Source organism: Urocitellus parryii, chromosome 7 (assembly GCF_045843805.1).
Source record: "Urocitellus parryii isolate mUroPar1 chromosome 7, mUroPar1.hap1, whole genome shotgun sequence".
NCBI classification, from domain to species: domain Eukaryota; kingdom Metazoa; phylum Chordata; class Mammalia; order Rodentia; family Sciuridae; genus Urocitellus; species Urocitellus parryii.
Window position 1 is genome coordinate 160,751,254 of NC_135537.1, and position 11,549 is coordinate 160,762,802.

Genomic DNA, 11,549 nt, shown 5'->3' on the forward strand with positions numbered 1-11,549 from the left:
ATATCTGGGTGGTGGATTACATCTCCATATTTCTAAAATATTTCCTTGTTTAAAATAAAATTTTAGGGGCTGGGGATGTGGCTCAAGCGGTAGCGCGCTCGCCTGGCATGCGTGCAGCCCTGGTTCGATCCTCAGCACCACATACAAAAAAAAAAAGATGTTGTGTCAGCCGAGAACTAAAAAATAAATATTAAAAAATTCTCTCTCTCTCTCTCTCTCTCTCTGTCTCTCTCTCTTTAAAAAAAAATAAAATAAAATTTTAAAGAGACTACAAATGACTAAATAAACCAAAAAGCCACATACTTATTATGATGTTTAATACAAAATCTCTAAAATCTGGACAGCTAATCTTAGTTAACAACACAGCCATCAGAAAGCTGAGTCCTTTGTCATTAACTCATGTACAGATTAGAATAAGATTTACTTTACAATTAAAATAGGCTCATTTATGTGGCAAAGTTCAGAGAAGTTTCATAGATAATTTACTACACAAGACCACATTTATCCAGGTTGTATTAGACAATATCAATTATCCAGAACCAGGAAGTTAAAAAAAAAAAAAAGCCTGGATACAAAGCCAGAATAGATGATACAAAGTCCATACAATAAAGCTCATATCCTTTACCCAGAATTCATCAAACTCTCTTGGAAACATTTTTAAGCTCAAACAAGTTTGTTTATCTGGTTACATAGATCTCTTCAGCTCAAATTCAGTGAAATAGAAGAGGGAAGAAATTATACAATAGGCAGCAGCAGGCACAACAGCAGCAAAAAGTAGTAGCAGCAAACAAATCAAAAAATTTTAAAAACCAGATAATAAACTTAAAAAGTTATAATGCAGGGGCTGGGGATGTGGCTCAAGTGGTAGCGCACTAGCCTGGCATGCGCAAGGCACTGGGTTCGATCCTCAGCACCACATAAAAATAATGCATAGTTTGAGGTAATACCTATGGTTCTAAATATTCTAGCATCAATGATGGATGTTCAGAATGATGTCCAGTATTAAAAAAAAAAAAAAAAGAAAGAAAGAAAAAAGAAAAGAAACGCAGATTATGAAGAATTATAACGCCTAAAAAGATATGAATTCACTACAGAATTCACTGCTAGGTATTTAAAAAAAAGATTAACATATGAAACAGATTCTTACGCTTTTCTCACAGATACACTTCAAAAAACTGAATAGGTTTGGGTATATCTCAGTGGTGGAACACTTGCCTAATATGTGAAAGGCCCTATGTTAATTTTCAGTACTGGAAAAAAAGAGAGAAAGAAAGGAAGAAAAAAGAAAATCTGAATAAATTCTACTCCTTAGCACTAATCTTCCAAATTTATAGATTTTTTTTTTAATTTCGGGATTGAACTCAGAATCCTGTACATACTAAGCATTTACTCTACTACTAAACTATACTCTCAACCCACCTAAAATTTAATTTAATGCCATTTAGTGGTCTGGCACAATACAAACATAATTATTAATTTTACCTTTTCTTTAAAGAAATAAAAAACTTCCCCAATGATTGCCTAGAAAACATACAAACTTTGAGCAGAAATTTCATTAACATAGAGTTGACAATAATACCCATTTAGGTGCCAAGTTTTTAGTCTGCCAAACAAAACTACTGTTTCTGTATCTCTCTTCCTAGTGCTAATTTAGTCATCCCCACATGAATATTTTAATGATGGAGGTCAGAGATTGGCCAGCATATCCTGATTTCTGGCCTTGATTAAGTTAATTTCTCTGGCACAGATGAAATATTTCCATAAGTCAAAATTCCATTGTTGTACCAACCACTATAAATGTAACCAGGAATTATACTCATACATACACCTGTAACCATTTTAATTAATTAGCCATACAAAGAGGTCCAGAATTTAAAATATCTACAAAAGCCCACTACTCTCAAGTAATATAAAGGAAAGGGAGAGAGAGTAAAATTAGAATTGCAGGCCTACAGAAATAACAGGTTTAAGTGTCCAGAAATTTCCCTAGGCCTACAATGACAGATTTTCAAAATGTGCAGAATTGGAACACATTTGCCAATGGGAAAGACAATTAATTTTTAAATTACTGCACACTGACTAATTTTTTCCCTTTCTCAAGGAGTCCACACCCAGACCAGGTTAAAAATCCACTAAGTTTCTAATGTGTAACCTGTACAAATACTCTGGTCTTATCATAAAATTTTGCAACAAAGGCAACCAAGCAACTTGCATACTTTGTGTAATATGATTCCAACTGTTAGAAAACTGACCTGATACCAGTTATAAATCTAGGTTTCTAGAAATGGGAATTCTATCAATAATTAGATTTGCACCATAAGATACCACTTAATGCCACAGTTAAAAGTTTATTCAATTCAGGGATTTCAAAAACACTTATATGTTTTTAGTTACTTCTTACTAATGTTAACTCCTTTTTAACACTCTGAAAGGTATCAATAGGTACAATTATAAAAAGCCCAATCATTCTTTAATAAAACCTGTTAGAATTCATTATCACACTATCTTTGTATTGCCACCTAGCTTGAACAGAATTTTTTTTAATTTTTGAAAAGTTCATATTACCAAAAAGATCCATTTACTTCTTTATATCAAATTAACAAATCAACTGACATGGTGGCACAAGCCTGTACTTCCCAGCACTTCAGAAGACTGAGGAGGAGGATGGCAAGTTTGAGGCCAGCCTGGGCAACATAACAAGACCCTATCTATAAAACTTAAAAAAAATAAAATAAAATAAAAGTCCCTGCTATTATCAAAAATATTGCCAAGTGCTTCCTCAATAACACAAACCAGTCTTTCACACATTTCTCATCTCTTTAGAGAAATAGAAAGAGGGTAAGGAGGGCTGGGGGTTGTGGCTCAGAGGTGGAGCGCTCTCCTAGCTTGCGTGAGGCACTGGGTTCGATCCTCAGCACCACATAAAAATAAAATGAAGATATTGTGTCCACCTATAACTAAAAAATAAAAATGTTTAAAAAAAAAAGAAAAAAAGAAAGAGGTAAGGAGGAGCAGGTCACTGTTTGTTCCATCCAACATGTCAATAAAAGTCACCTCTTAATAAATAATTATTTTGGGGCTGGGGTTATAGCTCTGTGGTAGAGCACTTGCCTAGCACCCACTGGGTTCGATCCTCAACACCACATAAAAATAAATAAATAGGGGCTGGGGCTCATTGGTAGAGCACTTGCCTAGCACCCACTGGATTGGATTCTCAACACCACAATAAAATAAATAAATAGGGGCTAGGGCTGGGGCTCGGTGCTAGAGCACTTGCCTAGCATGTATGAGGCACCAGGTTCGATTCTCAGCACCACACATAAATAAATAAGTAAAATAAAGGTACATACATCTAAAAAATATTAAATAAATAAGTAAAGGTATTGTGTCCATCTACAACTAATAAAAAAAACTTAAGTTGAGCAACAAATATACCAAAACTAAATAAATAAATAAATATTTTTAAATCTATACTATATTCTCCTGACAGTTTTTTCCTAAGTATGTATACTTCCCAAAATTTTGAACCCACTGTGCCAACTAATGGGACAAGAAACAAATTACAGGCTCTGGGCAGAGTTCAATGATAGAGTGCTTGCTTAGCATAAGCCAAGCCCTAGGTCCCATCTCTAGCACTGCAAAAAAAAAAAAAAAAAAGAAAAAAGAAAAAAAGAAAGAAGAAAAAGAAACAGAAACAAATTACTTTTAAAAGTCAGTCTTTTCACACACATAAGGCGAACTCATCCATGGCCAGGTCCCTCTTCGGAAGGTTTGCCAAGTCACAAGACACACCACTGTTTACAATCCCTCCCATCTGCCCCCTGCCAACATATATCAAACACTCTAGTCACTTGGCTTAAACCAGTCTCCCAAATAGCCCTCTCAAATCCTAATTTAGACCAAGATGCACTCATTCTGATTCATATTCTTAATGGAAAAATTTTAAATCATCTGACTTTCACAGGGATAAATAGTGTCTTTTAATGAAACCAAACCCTAGATCCTCAAGCTTTCCAACCAGAGCCCCATATCTACAAGTATACTTTTAAATTCTGTACTTTTAGACATATTTTCAACGTGAGTATCCTGCCCTCTTGGCTTTCAAAGACGACGGCCAACTTTCAGTTCCAGTACTAGATCACATTTCTTTTATTTCATTGCTACACACACCCTGTTATTTCAGGTTGAGGCCTACTGATTCCACTACCACCCACTAGCTCTTAGTGGAAAAGAAATGAAACCAAATATATTTACCACCATTCTCTTTACAGATAGCTATTAAACATCTACCATTTTTATTGCAGATTTCATATTAACATAGTATCTATCATAAATATCCATTGTTCAGAACCTTTGTAGGGCACCTATATTAATGGTCTCCAAACTCAAAACAATAGTTCAGATAATGCTGCAGGAGGAGGGAGGGGAATATGATTCACCAAAAACTGCAATGAAGAGTAATGGAATATTTTCACCAGTGGTATGCTAAAACTAAGAGTTTCTTTCAGAGGAGAATACTGCTAAGCAACCATCACTGTAGCAATAAATCCACCGGACTCAAAGGTTGCAAAGCAAGGAAGATAGGAGGAAACGCGGAGATGGGGTCTTCCCGCAGCTTCTCTAGAGGTTAGGAGAGAACAAAGTCACTGCTGCACTGTCACTTGAGGGGAAGGGGGAGGAGGCGGATCATCTTGGAAACCCAGCCCCTTGGGCTGGAGCAGGCGGGGAGAACTCAGCGAGGTTGCCTGGGATTAACATTCCCGTTCTACTCTCTCCCCCCTTCTAGAAGCTCCCCTCCTCGCTCCAGCGCAGAGGCCGGAGTCCCAGATGACTGCCCATTCTAATCTATTCCCCGTAGGATGTAGGGACAACCAGAGAAAACTGAGTCAGGAGGCTGAGGCTGAACGGGGATTCCCACGACCCCTCCCCAAGCCCCTTCAACCTCTCCCAGAACACTACCAAACCCAGAAGGGTTGGTGTCGGGGGTGCCCCATACAGGTGTGCCCGCCCGGGAGGGGCGCACGGGCCAGGCCGCGGGCTCCCGCGGGCTCCCGAAGCGCGGCCCCAGCCCCAACCCAGCACAGCAGAGCACGCCGACCCCGGCGCCCTGCGGCGGCCCAGAGGGGCGCGCCCGCGCCGCAGCAGCCTCCCAACCCCAGTCCCGAGGCACCTAGGCCCACCCGCCCTCCGGTCGGGCCCCCAGTCCAGACCGCGGGCGCGGCCTAACTGCTCGCCCCGCAGCTTGCCCCGCAGCTCGCCCCCGGCGCCCGAGGGTCGCCGTACCTGGGCGGCGGCCTCCAGCTTGCCCTCGAAGGTGAAGTCCAGCAAGTCGGGCTTGAGGCAAAGGCTGTAGTTGATGGGGGAGACATCGGCGGGCAGCCGCTCGAAGGGCCTCTTCTCCGGCATCGCGGCGAGGCCCAGGCTGTGGAGGCGGCGGCGGCGAGAGCGGCTGAGGAGGAGAAGGAGGAGGGGAGGAGGCGGAGGGCCGAGGAAGAGCAGGCGGCGAGCGAGGGAGGGGGCGGCGGCTGCCAGCCACATCCACCGAGCGCGGGCGACCGCCTGAGGAGAGCCACTGAGGGAGCTTGGGGGGCGGGGGAGAGATCCAGCCGGAGAGCCAGGGGCCGGCAGGGCGGCAGTGCGGGCGGGCAGCGGGCGGGCGGTCGGGCTGGCTGCCTACGGGGAAGGGGGCGGAGGGGAGGGAAGGGGAGGAGGACCCGCAAGGAGGGAGGGAGGGAGGGAGGGAGGGAGGTGGCAGCGGCGGCTGCGTGCGCGGTCCCGCCAGTAGCGCGCGCCCCCGCGAAGTGCACGCGCGCTGAGGCAGTGGGCGGGGCGGCGAGGGCGCGGCTGGCAGGGCGGGAGTGCGAGAGTCTGCAGCAAGCCCTGCACCTGTCAGCGCCTGTTAGGAGAGAGGGCCGCCTGCGAACCGGAAGGAGCCGGGAAGGGCTTGAGAAGCCAAGGGGAATGTGAGAGGGGCGCCTGGGTTACCTTGGGAAGTTGGCTCCTACACGTTTGGTCAGTTTCGTCAGGGTAACATGTTAAAATATCAGTTCAGAGCAAAGCCCCGCAAAGCCCCAAACTGGATTCTACCTTCGGATCAGCGGGGAGCCCTGATCTGAGTTTCTTTGCCTCTAATTTCTTTAATTTTATTTTAGGTAGCAAGTTCAAAGAATGATTTGAAAAAAATTTTTGACAGTAAAACTTTAATAATCCAGATTACTCCGGCTAATGAGATTTGGACCTTCAGAAGAGTAGTTTCATGAGACAGGAGGATCGCGAGTTCAAAGCCAGCCTCCGCAAAAAAAAAAAGCTAAGTGCTAAGCAACTCAGTGAGACCCTGCCTCTAAATAAAATACAAAATAGGGCTGGGGATGTGGCTCAGTGGTTAAGTGCCCTTGGGTTCAATCCCTGGTACCAAAATAAAATTTTTTTTAAAAAAAATTAAGGACATACAGCTAATAATTAGCGAAGTTGGAATTGGGACCCAAATCCTTGACAATTTTGCAACAGCTTCCCTATTTTTCTAACTCTCTAGTTTTGTTTTATTCTAATCCATCTGTATCTCAGCTTTTCAAAATGTTATTTTCATTATGCAAAAACCCATAAGGCTCCTCTTGTCTGTTAAAGCAAATTTTATTTATAACCATTGAAGGCTGTTCATGAACTGTCCTTACCATTTTTCCAGGCTTGTTTTTTGTTTTTGTTTTGTTTTGTTTCTTTTAACATAAATTCTCCAGTCTTAACAAGCTAACCTGTTTTCTGATTGGCCTTTACAACTTGCTCATTCTCTCTTCTCTACCATTGCTCACACATGATTGCTGGAATGACCTCCTCATCTTTTTTTTGTCAAACCCATGCCCCTCCCTTCTTTTAAACACCTTTTCCGGAAAGTCCTCATTGACTAACTCCACCCAAATTCTAAACCCTTTCCCATCAGTTTACAAGTACTGTGTTTTGCTGACTTATTTCTACACATTATTTTGTTCTATAACTGCACTTTAAATTTGTTTTTATATGTATCTGCAAGATATACTACTAGCAAGAGCTTGCTTTCTTACTGTTCTTTACACACACACACACACACACACACACACACACATACACACTTATTTTTCTTTTTAATAACCTGCTTTCTAATCCTTATATTACTTCCAGTGCTGGGCCATACACAAAGTACTATTGCTATTGAACTGACTAACCAATTGATTAAGAGAAAATATTTATTCAGTTTGTGGCCTTTACCTTATGTGTGCCCCACAGAGAAACCTGTAGCTAAAGGCAACCTTCTTTTATAAAAATCACAGGTAAGATTACAAACAAAAACATCAGGGCTATAGACTTCGTGTCAACAGTAATTGTGATCTTGCTAAGAAAGGGAAAAGGCTTACTTGGCCCTGTCCCAGGTCCTATGACCAAAGAGGCCTCAATGCAGCAAGTCAAGGATGAACCCAGACTTATTATGTACAATTTGGAATAGAGTAGTAGAACGTAACATACAATTCTCTTAAATATAACTGGATGCTCCATGCACACTTCTCTGAAATAACTGAAATGAAGAACTCAAGGAATCTCAGAGTTAATTTCCCTCCTTGGTACTTCAGAAGGAGTGGGAAAGCCAATAAAGTCTCAATGTCATTAGCCCTACTTCTAACAGATTTCTGGGCTTCTGTTTACCAAGCCTCTGAAAATCTGCAAGTGAAAAAAAAAAAACTGTGGAAGTTCATAAATTTCAATAAAAAGTTAAGAAAGTGGACTGGAGCTGGGTGCAGTGGCACAGGCCTATCATCCCAGCTGCTCAGGAGGCTGAGACAGGAGAATCTTGAGTTCAAAGCCAGCCTCAGTGAAAGAAAGGCTAAGCAAGTCAGTGAGACCCTGTTTCTAAACAATATTCATAAAAGGGCTGGGGATGTGGCTCAGGGGTTGAGTGCCCCTGAGTTAAATCCCCAGTACAAAAAAAAAAAAAAAAAGACTGGGAATATATAGATCAGTGATACAGCACTAGACTACATAAGGCCCTGGATTCATTCACCAGCACCAAAAAAAAAAAAAAAAAAATTAAATCTATTGTTAATGTCAGAAAGGTCCTCTGAGCAGGAATGGTAAAGGGTTGGTGTAAAGAATATATGGAGCCTATGTTAGCCACTAAAGTAGATGTTTCAAAGAAAAAAGAATAAAAAGAAGTTGGAAAAGGGAGCCAAAATATTCAGGCAAGAGAAAAAGAAACCTTGGCTGTGGAACATTAAAAGGAGAAGAGAAAGATGTGGAGAGTTTGGGATGAAAAAACCCAACCTATTAAAGCAAAACAAAACATCACTGTTACTGTTTAGCTTTCCTGATTTAGAAATTATAGCCTTCACTGTCAATTTCAAGCAAGGAAATCATAACTCTAATTCCAGTAATTTGAATCTTACCTGAGGAATACAGTGAAGGGGTTCCAAAAGCCAGGGACACAAAAAATTGGAGAGCAATCCATGGGAAGCTAATATCATGAGATCCCCACCTTGACTCTTTTGTAACTTAAAAGGGCTGTTGGAATGACAGTTGGAAATGTGAGTGGATGGAATGTTGCCTGTCCATCAGTGTTCTTCATAAAAGGAAGTAAGGTAATTCCATATCCTTTACTTTGGGGCATGATGGCATGCATCTGTAATCCCAGCTACATGGGAGGCTGAGGCAGGAGAACTCAAGTTCAAGGCCAGTCTGAACAGTTTAGGGAGACCCTGTCTCAAAATAAAATTAAAAGGGCTGGAGATGTAGCTCAGTGGTAAAGCACCACTGGGCTCAATCACCAGTGCAATACCACAAAAAGAAAAAGAAAAGAAACAGCATACTATATTAGCTGGGCATAGTCACACTGGTGTAATACCAGCTACTCCAGATCACTTGCCTAGCTTGTGTAAGGCCCTGGGTTAGATTTTCCCATACTGGAAAAAAAGAAAAGAAAAAGAAAAAAAAACTTATACTATACTAATAAATAGATGATATAATAATATTTGAGAAAAATATAAATATACATAGGTTTAGTTGAGAGTAGCAATGATATATATATATATAAAACTATGGCAAAAGAAAAGCTTGTGTCTAGTCAAAAAGATTTCTATTTCTCTTAGTATCTTTCCATCAGGAAGTTCAAAAAGTCATACATTTCCACCTGTCTCACTTCCTTTCTAGCCCTCCCCACCCCCATTTTTTTTCAGCATTGATGTTTCCCTTCTTACAACCACTAAGGCAGTTTTATATACCAATCCCAAATAACAAGCAGCTACATGACTTAACCCAGGCCCTTCATTGGTGATCTTCAAATTGAAATGACCTTATTTGACTGTGTCCTCTCTATAAAACGTTAGGCACCAGAGCTTTGCAGAATATGAGTTAGAGAGTGAAGCCAACACCCTTTGCTGGAGGCAAGAAAAAATGCATATGTCTATGATGTGTGGGTCTCTGGAATGCTGCTACAACATTTCTTATAGAATCCCCAAGTCTTTAAAGCCTATAGTGTTCTGGAGCTGGCATGCTGACATTGAGTTTACAATGATGTTTGCCATGATTTCAAATCCAAACAAAAATAAATAAATCACTGTGGGCTCATATAGAACCAGTCCGGTAGAGTAGCCAAGAGGATTAGAAGTCTCAGCAGTTTGACAACAAAATCTCAGAAGGCCTCAGTTTCTCCACCCTTGGCTCTATTTCTTCTGAAATCTCTGATGAGAAGAATTGACATCGGAATTAATCCTCTCTCAATATCTTTAATCCTCTCTCAATATCTGATAGAGAATAAGCTCAACCTTTGTCCAATCTCAGGGTTAAGGGTGGGGTGAAGAGAAGAAATCCAACACACTAAGGCATGCCAACTCAGTAGACTCTCATCCTGTGGGGTGTGATTTAACAACAGCGATTCGCCTTGGAGTCTCAGTCACAAGCATAACTGAAGATGAGATTCCTCGGCTGCCAGGCTTCCTACAGAGTTTGTACAGGAGTCAAGATTCATACACAGACAAAAAGCATAGGGGAAGGGAGAAATTTTGTGACCCCCTTATTCAAGAAATCAACTGACAGTCATCTTGTCCCCAGTAAACAAATAATGTTAGAGCTGAAGAGAAACAAGGTAAGTATCTGGGACCCTTTCATTTTCAGATACTGTGCATTTTCTTTTTCTTTTCTTTTTTTTCTTTTGGTACCGGGGATTGAACTCAGGGGCACTCAAACCACTGAGCCCCAGCCCCAGCTCTATCTTGTATTTTTTTTTTTTTTTTTTTTTTTTTTTTTAGAGAAAGGGTCTCATTGAGTTGCTTAGCGCCTCAATTTTCCTGAAGCTGGCGTTGAGCTCATGATCCTCCTGCCTCAGCTTCCTGCTCCACTGGGATTATAGGTGAGCACCACCATGCCCGGCAGATACTGTGCATTTTCTAGCAAAATAGTTTGGCAAAGAGGCCAGCTTTGAGAATCTGAAGTCGCCTTCATCTTTTTTTTTGTTTTGTTTTGTTAAACAAAATCTAGATGGTGTCCCAGCTACTCAGGAGCCGGAGGCAGGAAGATTACAAGCCTTAGCCAGCCTCAGCTACTTAGTGAGGCCCTGAGCAACTTAGTGAGACCCCATCTCAAAAAATTCTAGAGGACTAGGGATGAAGCTCATTGGTAAAGCACCTGGGATTCAATCGCCAGTACAAAAAAAAGAAAAGAAATCTAGATGGTAACACCTCTGTATTGTGAATTGAACTCACAAAAACCAAAGAGACAAAAAGCAATTCGAACTGCTCATATTATTTAATCCTGGGAAGCCTGAACCAGCAGGTTTCTGGATATGCTCTATTTTAGTTCAAAGTGCGATCACACTGTATAAAATATACATTCACTGAGAATGAGGCATAGCACAGATACCCTAGGGATCTGACATCAGGAATTAGGGCATGTTCAAAAAAAAAAAAAAAAAAACAATTTTTCAGGCAAAAAGGCACAATTTAAACCATTCAAGGGAAATTTTTGTTCTTCTTGCCTTAAACCTATGCAACTTAGCTAGTGCCTAGAGACCACTTTGCATCAGGAAAAACCCTGAACTCTTCTGTGTCCTGTCCTGATATGTCTCAGCGCCAAGAGATACCAATATATGTCATCTTTGCTTAACCCTATGCACTTTTGCTAAAGTGATTCATTACTGTTTTATCTCAATGCAAAAAGGTATCAATAGATGCAAGGGAGAGTGACAGGATCAAAAGAATGGGAGAAGTAGAAGGGAGGGAAATGAGAGATTATGTTACAGAAATTATTACTGACAGGGATGTCTTTAGTTTATAAGTTCCACCCCCTTTTATTTTTTCCATGAACTAGAACAGTAGAGTGAGTTCTATCCAAGTTGGTTTCAGGTTTAAATTTACAAACTGCAGTCCTGAAAGTGGACAAGATTCATCATTCTCCTAAATAAGACATTCACATGACAAAATCTTTAAGGCCTTTGAATTCCATAGTTTCTCTCCCACTTCTTGATAAAGGGAAAGAGAAAATAGTATACTATGTTACAAACCCTAGGATTCATTCTTTACTTTTTGATAGCCCAC

At 41.0% G+C, this 11,549-nt stretch overlaps 1 protein-coding gene across 1 annotated transcript in view; it reads right to left on the reverse strand.

Moving 5' to 3' along the window:
- Window positions 1-5,684, reverse strand: part of Npepps (aminopeptidase puromycin sensitive) — a 94,811-nt gene extending 89,127 nt beyond the window's left edge. Inside the window, exon 1 of the mRNA XM_077800629.1 lies at window positions 5,284-5,684. Within this exon, the coding sequence (XP_077656755.1) occupies window positions 5,284-5,538 (255 nt within the window). The 5' untranslated portion in view covers window positions 5,539-5,684. The remainder of the gene's footprint in view (window positions 1-5,283) is intronic.
- Window positions 5,685-11,549: the final 5,865 nt, after the last annotated feature.